The following is a 22387-nucleotide window of genomic DNA, read 5'->3' as shown; positions in this document are numbered from 1 at the left end:
TCATACGCAACTAATGGCTGAGGGGGAAGTCATGCCCAGCTTATGACCTGGGGAAAGGAGGGGGGCGGGGGAGTCATACCCAGCTTCTAGGCTAAGATTAAATAGATTTCCAGGAAGGTGCAGCTGTCCTTTCCTGCAGCCGCTGGCCCGCCCATGGGAACGGCGAATAGATAGGTAGGTACGTAGGTTTAACTCAGAAAAACTAAATAACAGGTAGGTATTGCGTGTACATCGAAATGATCTTCATAGCAATGTCTTGTAGCCTAGGCAGAGTGTATCTGCCTCAGCTATACCTTATTGTTAGAAGGAAATAAATTAATACCTATACATTTTTATATTTTACTTGGAAGAAGATATTTTATGACTCTAACAACACTTATGAACACTTTATTTGAATAAATCGCCAAATATACCACCGCGGAGACCCCAATCGCGTCTCTGCGTTCCATTGAATCGTATGAGCGTATGGATTTTTTGCGATATTTTTCACAATTTCTATTTTTAAAAATTACCTATCGATAGCTTACTTTATTCTGATGAATAAATGTCATTACAAGTTTTTCTCTAAAACTGATAGTTTGGCTAGAAAAAAATATTTTCTATGCACGCAGTACGCCGGCAGCGTTCGGATCGGATATAATGACGTCATCGTCCCCGCGCCGGGCGGTCAGTGAACTTTTTTAGTAATTTGGCCATAACTTCGTCAATTTTTGTCGTAGAACAAAAATTTTTGGACTGTGTATTAAGGATTTCTTAGCCCTATAAATCTGCATTCACAGTTAAAAATCGAAATGATCCTCATTGTATTCATTTTCCATCCATGAACAACCTTACACAATCTCCCCCCCCCCCCCCCCCCCCCCCGCCGTATGAAGGTTACTTTTTATTCAAAAAGGTTACATTTTATTATATTTCTGGTAATTTCTGACAAGACCCGACTGGCAACACTGAGTTTAGAGGTCAATGGTAGTATTATCGAAGATTTCACATTCGCTCCAAAGCCGTAAAACTTCTTCTAGTAAAAAAAAAAGATTTGACGTTTGATATGACAACTTTGACGTTTCGTTGCGAAGTAGAGTTTCGAATTTGAAGAGCAAGCGATTTTACTATTTTAGTTTACTTTTAGCAGTCATGTGTGGAAGATTGTTAATGTAGGTCAATAAACTCATACGTGAAAGTTTGGAGAAACGTCCTAATTCCATATTGTGACCTACAGTAATCATCTGCAGCACAAACAATGGCACTATCTGGTAAGAAATTCATATCTTGAGTTTAAAGTTTAGTTTTATGAATAGGAAATAATTTATTTATTGGGCAGTCGATGATTTTCTTTACATCTCTAATAAATAAGTATTTTGATCTATATAACAAGATGAGTTTACTGCTCTTTTTTCTACCCATTGTATTTCTTTTCACAATCTATTTACTGATACTTTCTGTTTGCCTGAATGCCTGTAGATTTAATTGTTGATAGACTTGACTACAGCGTCTTTTTAATCTATTTTGTAGTTGCTCTATTATTATTTTCTATTAGTATAGGTTGCCCTTATATTAAACATATTATGTTTGCCATTATACTTAAACTTTCTATTTCCAACATAAACGGCAAAATAACTTATAGCATAGATGTATGGCTGGTATATATGTCTTTAGCATTGTTCTTATTTATAAAACCACTAGATTCAGTAATTTGTGGAGAGCTTTATGAACTTGATTCATTTGTTGGATTTTGGTAAGTTTATCTGGGTTTTCCAAGCTTTCTCCACCTCCTGATTGGGCTGTTGTTTGTGACTTGTGATTTTATTCTTACCCTTACTACCACAACCCATGTCATCCCAAGAAGCAAGCAGCCTGTCTCTACTACAAGGTTCCAGTTATGGTGCTGGAAATTAGAGAATTAGAGCTCATTGTTCTGCCACTCTTTCAAGAGCAGGTGGTGGTGCTGTCAGTTATTTAACCATGTTCATGTTTAGTGTGCATTTAACATTGTGTCTTATTATCATTCTGTTAACTATCTGATTTGTACACTAATTGAGTCCTAAAATGAATCATTTCCACTTAACTAGCTGCTCTGGCATAAAAAATACATAATAATATTACCTTATCAACAGAAGCAATAATTATTTAATTTTAAAACAACTACATTATCATTTAGTCATGCTCCAAGCTGAAAAGGCCAGATCTCCTGGAATTTGTGGTAAAATAATTTTCAAGGAACAATAAAATTAAATGGTAGATTATTTTTGATGAAAAAGGACTGCTGAATCTGATCACTTCATTATCATCTAAGTTTTTGTAATGTGCCAAATCATTGTTTATTCTATCTTTCTTCAACTTGGAGGATGATTATAATGATAATGTGGTTATTTTAAATTAAATAATTAATCCTTTTGGTGATAATGTAACATTATCAAGGTCACCTGATATAATAGTAACTGCTTATGCTTAATAACTATGCCTTGCATTTATTTAAATGAATAGTATAGGGCCTCAGGACTATACTATTACTACATAGTAAGTTTTGCAATTTTCCACAAGCTCTCATATATGGGACTCTGTACAAGCTACATAAGTAATATGATAATAATCAAAATTATGTGTTCACTGGAAAGATTTTCCTTATTTTCGGACTCTACATTCAAGATCAGATCTGGCTTGGCATGGCAAATTATGAAGAAATCAAGTTGACTATTCTGAACATTTGCATTTTTCCTTGCATATTCAACTTACGCTTTTAAAGCGAAAGCAAACAATACATCGGCCCACCTAGAAAGTACTTCGTAAAAACCGAAAACTAGACGCGCGTCACAACAAATTAACAACTTTGGCAGGATGTGACTGCATGAAATGATAAGTAGGTACCTACGATGTAATAAAATAAAGAAATCCATAAAGATATATGACGAAAAGTAAGTTAAAGATAATTATTTTCTTAGGGAAGGCAGTAATGGCGTGTACCTCCCTGCCATACTGCACATTTACATTTTATGCAGTCTTTATCGGTATCGGTAAACCGGCTGCAGTGACCCATCTTATCTAAGTATAATAAAAACTATATTAATACAATGTAATATATCTTTAATAACACACTAAAAACGATTGGTCTACATTACGTGTTCTACGTAACTTCCAGACTTAATAAAATATTTTTTAAATCCTTGTTCATTTTTGAGGAATTCGAAGTTTTCTATGGTAGAGTTAGAGACGTGCCAGGCCATGATCAGCTTGCATGAGCCGTCGGGTTCGGCGCAGTACTCCAAAGGCAGTCGTAAAGGCGAATTTCTCGACGGGTAATATGTGTACTCCGACATCACTCTTAGGCCGCACTTCTCAGTGTTTTCTTCTAGACTTCTGACCGTTCCTGTAAGAAAGTATAAGTAAGGGAATATAATCACAAGGGTTTTATAGCTGAAGGTCTAAGTTCGCAACATTCATCGCGCTGTTCAACATGTTGCTTGTGACAGATTCAATTATTATCATCGATTCATTTGAATCGGCCCTGAAAATACAGCTGGGCTGGACAGGATGAAACATCGAGTCTTTCATTCTAGCTATCGTTCGTTTCAGAAGGACTGGTTACTTAAGGAAGTGATGATTAGGAGGGCTGTAAAATGTAACCCAAGGGGGTTACAACTACGTCTAGATTCTTGTATGGATTACTTCACGTTTAGCTAGTGTTACTTACCATTTTGGCAGGTTTTGTTGATGATTTGCCTCGGCACGCTCAGGTACCTCTCGAGGGTGTTGTTGAAGGTCTTCTTCAGACAAAGGAAGTCGTCTTCGGAGTACTCGAGCCGGCGCACAGTCGGCATTGTCTCGTACTTAATGATGGAGTTGAAGACGCAAGGGTCTTGTTGCGATGACATCTGTAATTGTTGGATTGCAAATAGCAGTTTAGAATTTGTTAGTCATTGGGCAGGCTCTAGTTTCGTGTTTATTATCGTGCCCACCCCAGAATGGTCTAGCTAGTAGGTACCTACCCCAGAAAATCTTAGAAATAGAAATCTTTGTAAAACACCTCAGAAGGAAGGTCATCAATTTAAACAAATATTGCGATGTTACCCGTTTTATTTAATCACCGTCACATAAATTACAATAAATAAAGTACAATTAGTATAAGATCTTACTCACGTACCTGTCCGCACGACGGCTCGTTCTCGAATGATGGCCGACCGGCCAAGCACAGATTAGTAAGTCCACGGTAAGTGTTGCCAAGTTATTATTTGAAAAAATACTATTGCAGTAGTTGCGACTTTTCCGAGAATTAATAAAGTAAAGTTGTCTTTGGCATCTGTCACAGCCAAAGACAACTCAGTGACGAATATAATTTTAAAATAATGTATATAAAATAATTAATGAAGAGAAGTAACAATACGTGTTGTTACAATCGGCCATCCTTCTCGAACAAGTCCCTTTGTTCGCCTATCATATTCAAAATGATATGAATAATAATTATCTTTTTACAATAACCAACAAGATTACGCAATGTTATTAACCATTATAATAATATTACATTCCTGACATTAATTAATTTTACAATTTGATTTCGTTTTGTAACCAAGGAAAAATTTCTAGTATGAAAATAATTTGCATTTCGACTATTAATTCATTACTATTCTAAATATTGTATATAATATAATGATTCAGGTCTGGCTGAATTTGTTTAATTTGAGAGATGCTACACTCAAGCGAACAAACAAATATTAAATATAAACTATTTAAAAATAAAGGTAAAATTGTATAAAACAAAATATTTACAACTAGATGTAATTAACAAAGGCAAAATATTTAACTAAATACTTCATCATAATATTATCATCATTTTCATTAATAAAACCTAACACACAAGCGATCCAAAAATTTACTATAAAATATAAATTATTAAAAAACAGTAAAATTGTATAAAATAAAATATTTAGAACTAAATGTAATCAACCTAAAAAAATTAATAATTAACTGGAAATTAATACTTCATCATAAGTCATCATGTTCATAAACAAAACAATTAATCGTATTTCACAATTTCATTATGTTCATTAGGGTAATCTCAAATGACATTATTTCGCTTAATTCATTACAATCGTTAGGGTCATCTCAAATGACACCTATTTTAGCCATCTCAAATGGCATCCATTTTGGTCATCTCAAATGACACCCAGTTTGGTCATCTCAAATGACACCCAGTTTGGTCATCTCAAATGACACCCAGTTTGGTCATCTCAAATGACACCCAGTTTGGTCATCTCAAATGACACCCAGTTTGGTCATCTCAAATGACACTCAGTTTGGTCATCTCAAATGACACCCATTTTCTGTCATCTCAAATGACACCTATTTTCTGTCATCTCAAATGACATCAAATATTTCCATCTTAATCATTTCATCAGTATCAATCCATCAAAAATAAACAATTTACAACTCAGCATTGATTAAGAAATAAAAGTCGATTAATAAACTAAAATTAAATTTAAATTCTGATTAAGTAACATAACAAGCTGCCAGTGACCGTCACACAATACCCCTTTTTCGTTAGTTTAGGGACCTATTCTTCTCCACTCTCTTCACTAGACGTATAATTCGCGCTAAAGCTTAGCCAGGGGAACATTTTGTCAATGGATATTACACCCTCGTATGGTCTACCTTTTCTAGTCAGCGGGGTGTCTACTACTACAAATCTATCATTAGGTAAGATCTTTTTAATTTTGTATGGACCTTGACATTTGGGCTCTAATTTCTTTGACTGTCCGGTGCCCGATGGTACAGCTTTAATTATCCTGACCAAATCACCCTCTTTATAATTAGTAGCCCTTTTCCTACGTAGATCATATCGACTTTTGTTGATTTCTTGATTTTTAGCAATACGACTACTCGCCTCAGCCCTTACTTCGTCTAACGTCTTTTCCGATGTATTATCTGCTTGCAAAGCCACATCATTTAAGACTCCCTGAGAAGCGTGCGAAACGTTTCGCCCAAACAATAACTCAGTGGGAGTCTTTTTTGTAACCGCATGAACAGACGTATTAATCCCGATTTGAATATCTGGGATGTATTCATCCCATGTTTCAGCACCTTTGTCGTGGGTCATAGCTCCTAAGGCAGAAAGGATAGTCCGGTTATACCGTTCTACCTGGCCGTTCGCACGTGGAGTGGCTACGGAATTCATAATATGTTTTATACCGTGGCCATCTACAAAGGATTTGAATTTACGGCTCGTGAAGCTAGTACCTCTGTCTGTAATGAGGCGAGTTGGAATACCAAACAAGCTGAAATAGTGACGGAATACTTTAATACTAGCCTTAGACTTGGTGCTACGAACGGGGGTCAAATTTACATATTTGGTAAACGCATCTACTATGACTAGTAAATGCACGTTTCTCTTTTTGCTACGAACGAAGGGCCCGAGATGATCGGCATGAACGGTGTGGAAGGGTATTTCGACTTTGGGAATAGGGTGAAGTTCCCCTTCTTTGGCCCCGGAAGGAATTTTGTGATGAGCACAGCCTAAGCATGCCGAGACATACTTCTTCACAAACTTCCTCATTTTTGGGAACCAATAAGAAGCTCGCACCCTTTCTAAAGTTTTCTCAAAGCCAAAATGGCCCACATCGTCGTGATTTGCCCGTAAAAGCTGCCAACGTACGGCTCTAGGTACAACCCATCTATCAGTTGTGTCATCAATAATGCGAAAGACCCGCCCATTTTTGATTTTGTAATCCTTTCTAATCGAAGCAATTTTTGCGGTTTCCGGATCTTCCAAAATTTCTTTAATACGAGTGATCTCTGAATCTCCCGATTGCACGGTAGTGATCCAATCGACGGCGTCTACCCTCAATACGTCTAAGTTATGTACGTCACTTTCTTCGGTTTCTACGGGACTTCGACTTAAACAATCTACATGGGCCATCCTATCACCCGGTCGATATTCTATACTACAGTCATATTCCAAAAATTGGATCCACCACCGTGAAATGCGGGGAATGAGGTCTCTTTTTGTAAATGTAGTGCGCAAAGCGTGACAGTCAGTAAAGATCGTGAATTTTATGCCCAGTAAATAGACCCTGAACTTATTGAGTGAAGATACCACCGCTAACGTCTCCAACTCAAAGGAATGCAGTTTCTGTTCGTCAGCGGTAGTACGACGGCTGAAATAAGCTACAGGTCTAAATGGCTCGTCATTTAATCTCTGCAACAATATGCCTGCCACACCAATTTGGCTCGCATCAGTATGTAACTGAGTCTCTGCAGCATGATTATACAGAGCCAAAATTGGTCGTTTTGTCAAATTATCTTTCAGCTTAATAAAGGCACCCTCTTCATTTTGTGACCACCGCCAAGGGGTATTTTTCCTTAAAAGGTCTGTGAGAGGTCTAGCAATCGAGGCGAAGTCCTTTACAAAGCGTCTGAAAAAACTAGCTAAGCCTAGAAACCTCCTCAGATCATGTTGATTTTGTGGAGGTGCAAATTGAGCAACTGCTAGGGTTTTTTTAGCTCCGGGTCTTATCTCACCTTTGCTAATTTCAAAGCCAAGGAAATCAATAGATTCTTTAAAGAAGTGGCATTTTTCTAATTTTAACGTTAACCCACTGTCTCTAAGTGCCTTAAGGACATCTTTTAGACGGTCTAAGCCTTCATCGATAGATTTAGACGGAATGAGTATATCATCCATATAAACGATGGTATGCTTTATTCCGGCTTTTCCTAAGACCTTATGAATGAGTCGCTGAAAGACAGCGGGTGCGTTCGCAAGGCCGAATGGCATACGAGTATACTCGTATTGACCATCCGGCGTTACGAACGCAGTCCTTTCTATAGACTCATTAGCTATCGGAATCTGATGATACCCTGAGGCTAGGTCAAGGGTAGTAAAAATAGTTTGTCCTGAAAGTTGGTCAAGTAGATCATCTATCCTTGGAAGAGGATAGTGATCTCTCTTCGTCTTACTATTAAGGGCACGATAGTCCACACAAAGCCTCAAGTCCCCAGTTTTCTTTTTAATTAAAACTATTGGACTGGCATATGGGGAACTTGAATGGCGAACTATCCCGCAATCTACCATTTCGTCAATCATATCCTGTACCTTCCTCCGTTCACTAAACGACAATCTATACGGGCGGTAGACAACCGGATCAGAGTCCTTAAGTTGAATCACCATCTCTGTTTCCGTTGTAAATCCCAAATCGTGCATGCCAGAAGAAAAACAATCTTTGAATTCAGTCAACAGCGTGTCCAACTTGTGTTTATGTTCGGTCGAAAGTTGTGAACCATAATTAATTGAACAAGCTGGACTGCAATCGTATTCCGTCAAGTTTATTCTTAATTCGCGGGTCAAAGCAATGGCACGAGTTATAAGAGTGTCCTTAGGTAAGTGAATGTCATTTGAACACAAATTATGAACCAACAAATGACATTCTCCATTTACGATCTGGTATTCACCTGGTAGGAGATAATACTCTCTATTAGAACAGCCCCTTACCGATCCAGGTACGTATATTCTAAAACTAACGACATCACTGGACTTAACATGAACAGTCTTAAAGCCATTTGCAGGAATCAAGACGTCACAAGTTGCCCTCAACGGAACCTTAGATGGACACTCCGTATCCGTAAGTGGGACTCGATCAAAAATCAATTCTGTAGCGGTTTTTGTTATGCGTAAATTGGGACGTTCTGAAAAACTGTGCCCTAGGAGGATTGGGTAATTAATTAATTGATCAGTTACAATAAATATCTCTACGTCTTTTTCTACTACGCCTTGTACCGTCACTGTCGCAAACGTTCTACCCTCTGGTAGATATGGAATGTTACCAAGCCCTCGTAGGTACGGACCATCAACTGGTTCCCATGTTAATTTTAATCGCAAAGCGTCTGATTGACGTAATAAGGTTGCCTCACTACCTAAATCTACAAGTCCTACTACAGTTTGATCATTGATTTGTATTGGAACATTGTATTTATTTTTAGCAGCTAAATCCTTCTCGGTGCTGATTGAGTTCGATAGTTGAACCTCTGTTTCATGATGATCCTTCAGGACCTTCAAAACAGTTTTATCCTTATTGTCAGACTCTGGATTATTCTTTTTACGACATTCTACCGCTGTATGGCCTATTAATTGACACAAAGAACACTTAACCAAGGGCTTAGGGCACTTAAAGCTGGGATGACCCTTCTGCTTGCAATTAAAACAAACAATTGGCTGTGAGGAAATTAACTGTTTTGAAGTTCCAGGTTGTTCGCTAACTTTAGGCCGTGAAAACATGTTGGAGTTCATAGTTTGTCGATCACGTCTTAAATTATTGTCCCGGACAGATTTGAAAAACTCCAAGACATCTTCCGGTTTTTTAAACTTGGCTGCTTGAGCCCCTACTCTTACACCACGATCGTCTACGCCGTGAATCAGGCAATCTACAGCTTGTGGACCGAAAATTTTGCAGCGATTAAGCAAATTTATTTTGTTATAATAATATAATTCAAAGTTATCGCCAAATCGTGCTCGTTTCCCTAACATTTCTGTCAGCAAATCTGCATAATTTTCGGTGGATGGAAACGACTCCTTTAACAACTGTTTCCATTCCATCCAAGTACGTTTTAGGGATGGTAGGCCTTGATACCAAAGCTTTGCATGTCCTATCAGTTTTGGAAGAGCGTAATGTACTATCTGTTTATCGGACCATTCATAAATCTCGGCGCATTCATCTACCTTGTCTAACCAAACTTGGATCGTTTGTTGCTTAAGAAGGGGGTCAAACTCAGGGATAACATTATTCATGTGCGATGGGAAGTGTTCACGGTCACCAGGCTTATTTTTAAAGAACTTTGCAAACTCATTAAAAAATAAAGATGCTGAGTCATACCTTGAATCCTTAGGCTCCGGGCTATTTCGTGGCTCTGACACTCGATTCTCATTCCTTCTGCGTTGATTGATCACTCGTTCCCTTCCCAACTGACTTTCCAAGGCTGCAAGTCGTCTTTTCAGGGCTTCACACTCTTCACTCTGCTCACGTTGACGTCTCAGCTGACTTCGGTCCCGGCTTCGATTACGCTGATAGTTCCTGTCATCAGTGGCATATTGTCTAGGAGCACTTCTGGCCATATCCATACCATCCTCGGCATCACTAAATCCCCTCACAGGACTTCGGCTACGGTGTGCCCTACATATTCGAGGTGGGTATGTTTCTCCGTCAATACGGCTTGGTCTAGATGTGTTCCTCGGTGGGGTACGCACACGTCTTTCGCGTCGCCTTGGCAAGATAGGACTTCTACTCTTACTCCGACTTTGGCGGTCATCTTCCCGTCGGCTGTGACTGCGACTTCGCCTGACGCTCGCACGCGTATCCCGACTACAACTCCGCCTGACGCTCACACGCTCCCGACTACGATTTCGTATTGCACTAGAACGATGTATCCTTTTCTTGCATTCAGAATTCATTTTCTGAAACTCAAAACAGTTTGTTTTATATATACCGTTATAAAACAAGAAGGCATGGTAAACGTTGCCATATTATAATGACTTAAATCAATGTAACAATCAATCCGTTTGCATCGGCGAAAATACTGGATTGAATATTTAAAAACAGACACAGTTCTATAATTAGATCAATTTACAACACACATGAGGTAGTATATCAGTTCAGTGTCTTCTTATTATCTTAAAAATATATTTCAAATTTCATTAGTTTCTAATCTGTTAACATCGCATTAATGGTTGTTTAATTATATCGAGAAACAACGAAATATGGGTAAGACCATTGAGGTAGAACTAATATCAAAAATATTTCCGTTGCAGATTGCGGTTTCAATTAAGTAAAATAAATAAGATACAAAATTTGAGAGAAAGGAATAAAAAGAATATCCATTTACATCGGATGAATCCCTATTCAAAATGATAGTAACACAACATGAGTATATTAATTATTAAGTATTTTTGTCACGTCTTGGCATATTTTGAGTAAAACTTATGTTTGAAAAAAAATCACAAAGAATATCGATTTTCATCGGCTGAATCTCTGTACAAAATGTGGGTAACACAGCATGGGTGCACTAATTGATAAGTATTTTCGCCTCCTCAATGCATATTTCGAGCAAAATCTATATATTTTTGATTACAAAAAAAATATCCATTTATATCGGTTGAATCTCTGTTCAAAATGTGGGTAACACAACATGAATGCACTAACTATTATGTATTTTCGCCTCCTCAATGCATATTTCGGAAAACTAAGTTTCAAATATTTTACTAACCGTTGAGTTTGTGGGGTGGTATTACAAAACAGTTTGTTCTGTATGATCCCACTTCTGAGATGTAAAACACCTCAGAAGGAAGGTCATCAATTTAAACAAATATTGCGATGTTACCCGTTTTATTTAATCACCGTCACATAAATTACAATAAATAAAGTACAATTAGTATAAGATCTTACTCACGTACCTGTCCGCACGACGGCTCGTTCTCGAATGATGGCCGACCGGCCAAGCACAGATTAGTAAGTCCACGGTAAGTGTTGCCAAGTTATTATTTGAAAAAATACTATTGCAGTAGTTGCGACTTTTCCGAGAATTAATAAAGTAAAGTTGTCTTTGGCATCTGTCACAGCCAAAGACAACTCAGTGACGAATATAATTTTAAAATAATGTATATAAAATAATTAATGAAGAGAAGTAACAATACGTGTTGTTACATCTTCAATTCTACATACCTACTTTAAAAAAAACTAGTCGAACCATTTCTTGAGATTAGCGGGTTCAAACAAACAAGCTCTATCGTATCCTAGGGCATCGGCTTTCGTGAGTCATAATAACAAATAGCCAAAATACAGATTGTACTTCCAGTCTGTACTAGTATTTATTCTGTGTCTGTGCAGGTTTTCCAAACATGATGAAATGAATAAGGGGAAGAGTAAATCAATACAGAAGACCTAAGCTAAAGATGAGTGTTTGCATTTCCACGTCAAACATGAAAAGCTTTTATTTAAACCTACTACCTTTTTGATTTTCAATTTTCATAAATGAAGAACCTACATGATATGATTACATTAAAGATGGAAACTCCTCTTCGATCACGTTTCGTACGTTGGTTATAGATATGAAACTTGTCCTAAATCCTCGACAATAGTGTTTTTCTCAAAAACTTATAATAATTTAGGAGCATGACGTGTCATTTTAATAGACACACCAGTAATAATGTTGCATAATTATTATTACCATGTATTTTGCGACTTAACATTGTTCAACTACATAATATGGGTCTGTTTTTTGTTTGCACGTCGAACCCATTATCTTACATTCCAGCAAGATTGCAACAAAATGTTTTTTCATAATTACCTACTTGCCTTGCCTACATAGAAACTGGATATTATGACCTTACTTTTTGAATGTTTTTGTTACTAATTCTATCAGAGTTTTTTGCGTGCTTGTGCCGCATGACATGATAATTCATAGTGCTGAAGTAAATAGGATTTTGGTGAAATCATTTTGATTATTTACTCTCTACAAAGGAAACTTCCGATATGTCGCCTACTTACAGTAATAACGAGGGCACATGGCTGCCAGTAGGGGCCCCGGCTGGTTATTTATAGCCAAGTGGCAATAAGCTTAATTCCGTTACATATTTCAGTATTTTAGTTTTTGTTACAAGTCAATAATGTTTTTGATTGGCAGGGGCCAGGACCTACGTAAACGATGTGATTTGAAAACAAAATATCTTATTCCATTCAAAGTTGTTGGACACCTGTACAACCGGTTTATAGGAATGTGATATGTGTGTATGGACTCTAGACCCTAGAGGTGAAAAATGACCTACACTTCTTGTAATCGTTATTCAAAGTTTTTATGAGACGTAGCGTAAGTTTATTGAAGTTTTGCTAACTTTGATCTGTTGCTCGACACATTAGACACAAAGAAAGCAGACTATTCTTCAATAGCCAAAGCAAAACAAACCTCTTGGGGACAGCAGAGAAGTCCTCGGAGGCCATGGTAGAGCGCGACTGGGTTCTTGCGCCCAAGAACGGTCCACACGCCATCCTGGATGACGTACGCGTGCGTCGCCCGGTCCAATGTAGACACCACCATGCTTGATGTGCTAAACTGCCGGTTTACCTCTTGTCCGAAGCACTTGGGGACAGAAGAGAAGTCCTCGAAGGCCATGGCAGACCGCTGCGGGCGCACCGAGCCCCGGCAGAAGGTCCACACTCCGTCCTGGATGACGTACGCGCGTGGCGCCCGGTCCAATGTGGACACCACCACGCTTGACACCCCAGATCTGCCGTTTCAGAAAAAACAACAGATTCAAGATAATGTCTGTCGATTGCGAAGGATGATACTCACCACCGTATATTTTCTTTAGTTACACGTTTTGCCTCAGCTCAGTTTCTGTGGAAACGGTTGAGCAAAACGGAGGAGAGATCGGCACCTCTCAGAAAGCGGAAAAATTAGCACATCTTGTGTCGTCTGGGCTTTGGTGGAAACCGGACCTAAGTTCTCTAGTTTTATGCTAAATCACGAATGTGCGAAGAAGCACTTGATTAGCTGGACTTTATCATCATCATCATCATCATCTCAGCCATAGGACATCCACTGCTGAACATAGGCCTCCTCCATTTCCATGTTGCCCGGTTGGTAGCGGCCTGCGTCCAGCGCCTTTATGATGTCGTCGGTCCACCTTGTGGGTGGACGTCTCACGCCGCGTTTTCCCTTACACTTGACACCCCCGGTAGCTGGACTTACCTGCCGTTAACTATAGCATCCTTCAGCATTTCCTCCCGCTCAGAGACTTCTTTGATTTGCGCTTTCAGCGTGTCTGCCAACTTTCTGGCATTGATCAGTGTGTTCTCCAGTTTGATCTTCAGACTGGACGTAGTTAACTCTGTGTTTGTTGGATTCGAAGTTACATATTTTTTCATCATTTGACTCTGCAAATGCTCGGTCGATTCTTCTACCTGTACCATGTGTAAAGTTTCATCGTCGAATAAGACTCCTCCATAGTCGTTGATCCTTCGAGATGGATTTTCTTTACTGTAATTGGTATTTTAAGTTAGATTTATTTACAAAACAATCATTATTTAGGTTGTTATTATTTCATTATAAGACTTACAGTTGCTCTTGCACCGGAGCCATCCATTCGGCGGCCTAATTAAATTAAAAACAGTAAATCAATTAGACAGTACTAGGTATACTTATTAACTTTATGGTTAGAACTGGCCTAATTTAATTGTTTTGATTTAGTAGTAATAATTATTTATTTAGCTGTCGCAAATATCTAGGTTAATAGCAAAAGCAATAACTCAAACCGGTTCTTGCAGCAAAATAAGCCAAAGAAGCACTGATGCACTAAGTTGATATAGTCTCGTAAATGATCAAAATATTTTTTTCTTACCCAATCACATGATACTAAATGAAATATAAATGTAACGAATGAAAGAACAATCCTTCCACGATACATCCTAGCCCCGTGTCACCGCTTCGGCGTCTAAAGAATTTTGGAAAACCTGCTCTTGTTTCGCAAATTGTTTTCAAACATTGCGATAACGATAGACTGATGGCGATTGTTCTAGCCCATTGTGTTACCTTTGGATGTAAAAAAATCTACAGGTGTTTCAGTGTAACTGAAAAGAAAGAAACTGACGGCTTAAGCCTAGGATTTTCATATAAAAAAAATCTGACAACATCGTGTCGAGTTTCCGCAGCAGTCCGCGGTGATATTTATTTACTAATTAAATTGTTAATTTTGTTCTAGCGGAAGAGTTCGTGAATCAGTTATTGACAGAAGAAGCGTTGGAAAAACCTTCGGACAATGTGAAACCTGAAGAATTAGAAATGAAGTTGCCAGATGACTTTGATGCGGAAAAATTCAACAGGTAAGCTCAGATGTAAGGTTGAAACATAATTATTTGTGTTTAATGTCTTAGAGAAAATATGTATGACTTGCATGAAAATAAATATTTGCTTCAAAGATAACAAAAGTAGTAACTCTAATGTCAACATGATAAGATTAACCCGTAAGACCATTTATAGGTATGTATAGCAGTTACTTCACGCTAAGATGGGTTAAACTTAATGAAAATTATGCGTTACAACTTTCCCAAGCTTCTAAAAAATTTACCTCACGTTTGCGATTAGCAAAGCTTATACACCAGGGAATTTGTGCTTTGTTTTTAATGTCGTTATGCAAAGTATGCAGAGAGGCTTTGCCGCGGCTTACATGTTAAATAAGAGATTTTGAAACGGTAGCCTCTAAAATATCTCATGATAGAGGCTTGTTAGGTATGCCACACTATGGTACCGGCATATCGCGACGCAGTAATAACTAATCTCAACATGACGCAAGTAATTATCACATAACTGTGATATTAGGCATAGAAAAACATGCATGTCATCCACAACACTAAAAATATGTAATACAGGGTGTTTGGCGCATCGTGTGCCAAAATGATTTGGCGGATAGAATGGGTCATTTCCTATATTTTCAGCCCCCATAACACGTTCCATGTCAGGCGGCTACTTTTATATTAAGTTTTTTAGTAATTTCACCAAAATACCCAAATCGCATCATTTAATTTCGATTTAAAAAAAATACTAAGCGTAGCCTCAAAGTAAATATTTTGTTTTGACGTGCATTGATATAGGGTTGCATCAAATCTAAATTTACTGGCAAATATCATCTATTTTTATTTTAATTCAGCTTTGAACTTTTCCGAAAAGTTAAAAATGGACTGAACATTTAAGTTTACATGGCTATAAAAAATTTTTTAAAAGAGATAGCGATCTTCGGATTTTATCAAAACTTCTCTAGTCTATCCCCATTCAAACGGTATACTAATCTTGTTTAAATAATAACAACAACTTCACAAATTCCCTAAATTAGTGCATTGACTCTATTCGGACTGATTTGCGAAATTTGTGTTTATAGCCCCTTTTTGTGTGAATAACACGTTAAATACCTACAGGTAAAAATATTTATCTTATGCAATGTAAAAACTTTTTCCCTATCGTTTTTCAACGTGGATTTCTTGAAATTAAAGACGAAAATAATTATTTTGATCGTTTATTAATTATTACAAATTTTGTTCAAAATGTCCGCCTCGGCAACGTATACACTCACGACATCTTCGACTGTTGTCGTATGCAGCCTCATTTCTCTTTTTATTACTATAAAGGCGTTTTCTATTCGTTGTTGTAGTTCTTCTAATGTTTGAACTTCCGTTACGTACACCAGTTCATTACCTCGTCCCCAGACGTAAAAATCTAACGGAGTTAGGTCTGGGGAACGTGCAGGCCACTGTATAGGGCCAGTCTAAATTAGAAGAAGATGTCGTTACTTAGTGTATACGTTGCCGAGGCGGACATTTTGAACAAAATTTGTAATAATTAATAAACGATCAAAATAATTATTTTCGTCTTTAATTTCAAGAAATCCACATTGAAAAACGATAGAGAAAAAGTTTTTTACATTGCATAAGATAAATATTTTTTACCTGTAGGTATTTAACGTGTTATTCACACAAAAAGGGGCTATAAACACAAATTTCGCAAATCAGTCCGAATAGAATCAATGCACTAATTTAGGGAATTTGTGAAGTTGTTGTTATTATTTAAACAAGATTAGTATACCGTTTGAATGGGGATAGACTAGAGAAGTTTTGATAAAATCCGAAGATCGCTATCTCTTTTAAAAAAAATTTATAGCCATGTAAACTTAAATGTTCAGTCCATTTTTAACTTTTCGGAAAAGTTCAAAGCTGAATTAAAAAAAAACTAGATGATATTTGCCAGTAACTTTAGATTTGATGCAACCCTATATCAATGCACGTCAAAACAAAATATTTACTTTGAGGCTACGCTTAGTAGTTTTTTTTTAAATCGAAATTAAATGATGCGATTTGGGTATTTTGGTGAAATTACTAAAAAACTTAATATAAAAGTAGCCGCCTGACATGGAACGTGTTATGGGGGCTGAAAATATAGGAAATGACCCATTCTATCCGCCAAATCATTTTGGCACACGATGCGCCAAACACCCTGTATTTTATTTAGGCCGGTGTAGATTAAGATTGAGGGGGGTTGATTTTATCTAAGTAGGTATGCACCAGTGCACGTGCCCGATGAAAGTCCTTTAAACTTTTTAATTTAGATGTTTTAGGTGACACATACGAGGTTATTTATATTTCACAAAATAACTCAACGAAAAGAAATTTTAACAATTAATAAACCAGCTGAAGTTCTACGTTTTGGGTCCCTAGTATAAAAGTGATAACAACTGAGATTATAACCCTGCGCAATCAAAGTTCGCTACTTACCAAACTGTAAACTGAGAACAAATACAGAGTTATTTAACACTAAGTAGTTAGGTAGGTACGTGTCATCCACTGGCGTAACTACCATCCGAGGCCCGTGGAAAATTCTAGGGTTTTTTTTCAGGGGGGCCCCGGGACCATCGCCCTGAAATAGCGGGAGGGGGGCCGGGGCCCCGTCGTGTCGGGGGCCCTTGGCACTTTGCTAGCCCTGCCACCCTATTTAATGGTGTCAAATCGAACCCAGAACCCTCGATTCGACAGAATCTCGCTCTCAAATAACACCTCGTCTCCGCTTTGCCTGAAAGCTCTCTTAAGTCCCAGTTTCCACCAAATCGGAGGGGAGACGATACTAGAGGAGATGTGTTTAGTGAATAATCAGCACTTTGACATGTAACTTTTTTCCTAGTTGACAACTAAGGCCCAGAACACACGGTGAAACGCAATCGCAACGAAACTGCAACTTCTAGTTACTTTTGAGTTGCATCTAAGTTTCTGCCATAGATTCCGTTGAGAGACCACACATGACGCGACCATTTCAAACCGGTTTCAAACCGGTGTGTTCTGGGCCAAACTATAAAAGATTCTACAACTGTCACCAGAGGCCGCCGCTTCTACTGGGACCACAGCTACTCGTTCTCCACATCAATGCTGTTGGGACTTGTGGCGGTGTTCGCGGTGCCTTCCATCCTGAAGATCCTGGTCAGCACGCGCCGCTCCAACTCCACATACACCGCCTACAAGCGGTACCTGTCCACGCTGCTGCATACCATCACGTGGTTCGAGCACGACCTGAAGCCAGGATCTAGGTGAGTAGACTGGAAATATTGACTACTAGCTTATGTCCACGATTGTCGTCACTTCTACTCGGATTACAGCAGCTACTACTGGTGGATGGTTCTTTATAGCTCAGTGGTCAAACAGCAAAAAAACATTCCATTCATATTGATATATTGACATTGTATGATGGTTTCCTCAATGCTGTTACTCTAGGAACGAAGGTAGGTAAATTACGTAATTGTTATGATAAGTTAATAATATACCTATCCATGAAAATTATTTATTTATCAATAAATTAACCGACTCACTATTATGTAACTGTATAAATAAAGCGCACGCGATGGCGCCTATTTATCTCGGTCATTTAAGATAGCAAATACATACTCATTTATAGAATTGATCCATAAAGCAAAAATTTCAAATTCAATTTATCTCGAAAGGTCACTGACTGACTCACACGAAATCTCAGAAATTACAAGTGCTATGAGTCTCAAATTTTGCATGGGGGTTACTTATTGGGGTTGTATTTCCCATAAATGGAATCAAATCAAAATCAAGGCGTTTAGTATGTAGTTACCGCTCCTATGCGGGAAGCATGGAGCCTGTCACTGTGGAAATCGGTGGGGGAGTGTCCAGTGGTGAACGTCCTTTTGAACCAACTTCGTCCCAAAAATCGATTTTAGAATTAAAACTGTTCATAATTTTACCTTGTCCAAGCAATCTGTTTCTGTAAATTCTGTAGGTCATGGAAGTCCCTATACGCGGTGCGTTCGCGACACGTGCGCGCGGGCATGGCGGCCAAGCTCAAAGGCCTGGGCGTGGTGTCGCAGCGTGACGTGGCGCTCACGCAGTTCGGGTTCATCGGCTTCTCCGTGCTGAAACCAGACAAGCTCGGCATCCGACAGTTAAGGGAGGGCGACTGGGAGGCCTACAACTACTTCTGGCACGTCATCGGGTATATGATCGGGCTGGAAGATAGGTGAGTGACATTTAGTGAGGACTATTTATGCTCAACAGTTACAGTTGGCACCACTAGTAAGAGATCCTGCTCTACAGTGGGGCCAACTGCCGAGTGTAAAAAGATAGTCCTCATTGCGCGATAAACATGGATCACTTGGATGGAACTGCGGGTAACTCAAAAGAGTATTTTTATTTATGATGTCATAGTCGCCTGCCTTAACAACCCTACATAGATGAGTTACGTTTGTCTTTTTCACTAAGCATAAAATCTCCTTAAAGATATCAATAATTAGCATTTAGATCAGTAACATTCTGATCAGTAATGTTGGACATTTCATCTTACATTTACCTCGGGTTATTTAGAGTCGTTCTCCTGCAGTGGAGAACAATGATCTGATGATGATGAATGTCCTCATCAGCTTTACAGATGAGCAACCTTTCCTTCTTGTATTGTCCTCAGTGCTTTAAAAGAAAAAACTAAAATAAAAGATTCTGCAACATAGTTTCATTTTTCTAAACTGTGCCTCTCACTTACAGATACAACATTTGCCGCAAGACATTTGATGAAACCCGCGAGGTGTGCCAGCTGTTACTCGACCGTGTCTACACGCCGTGCTTAGAGAACGTTCCGGAATACTTCGAGCACGCGGCGCGAGTCATGCTTGACGGCATGTGGTCGGTCAACCCTACGGTGGACGAAGAGGCTACCTTGTACTTCTGCCGGTACTTGGCTGATGTGCCCGGATACATTTATACTGAGGACGAACGTGTAAAGCTACAGGATAAATTGAAGAAACATTTGAAAGGAAAGCAGCCTGATACCGGTAAGTAAAATCAGAATTTAAACGAGTTCATCTAAAATTGACAAAAACTTCTGAGTTTTATTGTTTTGAATAGACGCGCTGTATAGTAATTAATAATAATTATAATAATTAATAATTACTAAATAGCGCGTCTATTCAAAACATAATTGCTAATTATAGTATACAGCGGAACTACAATAGGTTTCAATGTTTATTACTCTGAACACTAGTTTTTTAAAATTGATGATGTTAAGGTCGTTTCATGGTGGAAATTGCATGCCCCCCTGAAGTTAGGTATACCTATGGACATGATATCCATGATTTAAGTGAGCGAATCGCAATTGCCACGACTACTTTGGAAACGTTCAAACTCGAAATACGTCGACGACATAGACCAAAGAATACAACGTATTTTACAAGACTTGTTTTGTTTCAGGTGTGGATTCTAAGCTGTTGATGTCAAAACCAGGCGTCGACGGGCTGCCTGACCTTCCACCCAGACTCTTATACGTCCAGGACTACGATTCCCTCGACTCCGCCCCACATTTCAAAAGGCTCAGCTTCAGAGGCAAATACAAACTAGCCTTCAACTTCATAGCGGCGGTGTTATACACGACGTATCTAGGCAGACTTTACTTCAACTGGAATTTCTTGTACAGTCTATTCCTCATGAAGTACTTTCCATATCTTGCGTTCTTCAGATTCGGAATCAAAGCATCTCTGATAAACATATTCGAGGAGGACCCGACTGATGACACTAGCTTGATACCGAACGCGGAATATTACAACAAGAAAAAAGTTGACGAGCCCTGGTACAAGATTCTATGGTCCATTATTTGGTGGTAATTTTTTTTATAACTTGCATGTTGTTTATTTGACAATGTGGCTTCAGTAATATCTGACCATTATAATGGTCACTTTACAAGTAGCATTTATTGCGTAAAATAATGTAATACGTTACGTAAAGAACCTTGCCATATTATTATGGCATTAATTTATTTACCTTTATTGATAATTTCATTCGAAAATGAGACATAATTCCAGTGTACTAGTGTTCATTTCGTAGTAACTCTACCAGGTATTCTTGCTAATAAGAGTATCACAAGTTCAGATTATACTGTAAAACAATTTCGAGCTTAGGAAGGCGTGCCAAAGGAATTGGAGCCTATCGAATCTTGTTTGCTTAGGCATAAGGTAGTTTTGCGCTTGCAAGCTGTTGAATCTTATTTGCTATAAGCACATAGATTTTTGATGTTTTTATCATTAATCACGTAATTTTATTGAATGACAAGCAATGCACAATATTTAGATAAATAGATGACATGGTCATGAATAGAGAGCTAAGGAATTTAGAATTATGCATTAGTAAATTATTAGATCAAGTGGCCTTCCGCTGTTCAAATTAAAATCAAACTATAGTAGTAAGTACAATGTTAAGATATTATTTATGTTGTATTCTATGGACCAATTAGTGGTGTTAAGTTTATGTAATTTAGATTAACTTCAACGTCGTGTCACTAGGTAAGAAATACTATATTATTATATTTCCGAAGTATTGTTCTATTTTAAGATAAAAGACAGCCACAAGCAAACGGTAATTGTTAAAAATGAAATGTAGCAATAAAAATATTTTAACGTTTTAATGTAACATACGCTACTTTAAAATAGATTGTTAATAACAATTTGTTATAATAATAAAAAGGATCGTAGAAATTATTGGTCAAAAAGAACAATAATTTTGTATTGATAGGCCAGTGAACTTTTGAGAAACAATAATTAAATTAAAAAATGTAAAGATACGATAGAGCAAAAGTTAGATGTTTTATTTTTATATTGCAAAAGTTAATTCTATACTTCTTTTTTAATTTTATTATTTTCTTGTAATCAATTTATAGAGACATTGCGATATGAACTCAATTTAAGGTCCGTATAACGACACTTAAGTACTCTATGGATAATATTCTTACTCAAGCTCTAAACTCGATTGAAATAAAAGTTTAGATCAAACCAGGTTGGTTCGATTTAAATATATTTTTTATTTCTTTAATTAAAGTGACCTGACTATGTAGTGTATTTTACATGCGCTGTTCTGTACTTGCCGAATTACCCATACTATGTATAGCTTTTCAGAAAAATAATTTAAACTAACAGCTTATTATACGTAAAAAATTACGGTAATATTTATATTATTTTTATCTAAGAGTTTTAATTTATTATTAATTCATGAGATTTTCATACATGACATTTAAAAATTTGTTTTATCATAATTATTTAAATATAAAACAATCGAATTAAATTTATAGCTTTTTATATTTCGTTTTTATTATTGTAAATGGAATAAGTTATTAATTGCTAATCATTCATGACTATACGTACGAATGTATTGTTGATAATTTGTTAATGAAATTGGGATTGGGCTAAATATAGTATTTGAATTTTTAGTACATTACTTTTTATTTTACACCCTGTATTTATACATCACATCAACTGAATTTTTCGATGTTACTGCCTGTTTTTCGCTTTTTGTAGTTTCAAAGCTAGTTTTCTTGAAAACCGTGTTAG

At 37.5% G+C, this 22387-nt stretch overlaps 2 protein-coding genes across 2 annotated transcripts; one reads left to right on the top strand and one right to left on the bottom strand.

The window, feature by feature from the left end:
• The first annotated feature begins 1041 nt into the window (after positions 1 to 1041).
• On the top strand, positions 1042 to 22266 carry LOC135082319 (uncharacterized). The gene is made up of 6 exons (XM_063977110.1): positions 1042 to 1250; positions 14729 to 14849; positions 17885 to 18091; positions 18805 to 19041; positions 19560 to 19846; positions 20262 to 22266. Exons 1-6 carry the CDS (start codon positions 1238 to 1240, stop codon positions 20669 to 20671), a joined length of 1275 nt encoding a protein of 424 aa, XP_063833180.1. The 5' UTR covers positions 1042 to 1237; the 3' UTR covers positions 20672 to 22266.
• Positions 3062 to 14688, bottom strand: LOC135082320 (uncharacterized). Its single transcript, XM_063977111.1, has 6 exons — positions 14369 to 14688; positions 14087 to 14121; positions 13720 to 14007; positions 13093 to 13255; positions 3686 to 3866; positions 3062 to 3361 (listed from the first exon to the last, which is right to left on the bottom strand). Exons 1-6 carry the CDS (start codon positions 14432 to 14434, stop codon positions 3105 to 3107), a joined length of 990 nt encoding a protein of 329 aa, XP_063833181.1. The 5' UTR covers positions 14435 to 14688; the 3' UTR covers positions 3062 to 3104.
• Positions 22267 to 22387: the final 121 nt, after the last annotated feature.

This window comes from Ostrinia nubilalis, chromosome 21 (assembly GCF_963855985.1).
Source record: "Ostrinia nubilalis chromosome 21, ilOstNubi1.1, whole genome shotgun sequence".
NCBI lineage: Eukaryota > Metazoa > Arthropoda > Insecta > Lepidoptera > Crambidae > Ostrinia > Ostrinia nubilalis.
The sequence above is the reverse complement of the archived record's forward strand: the minus strand, read 5'-3'. Positions and strand labels throughout refer to the sequence as shown.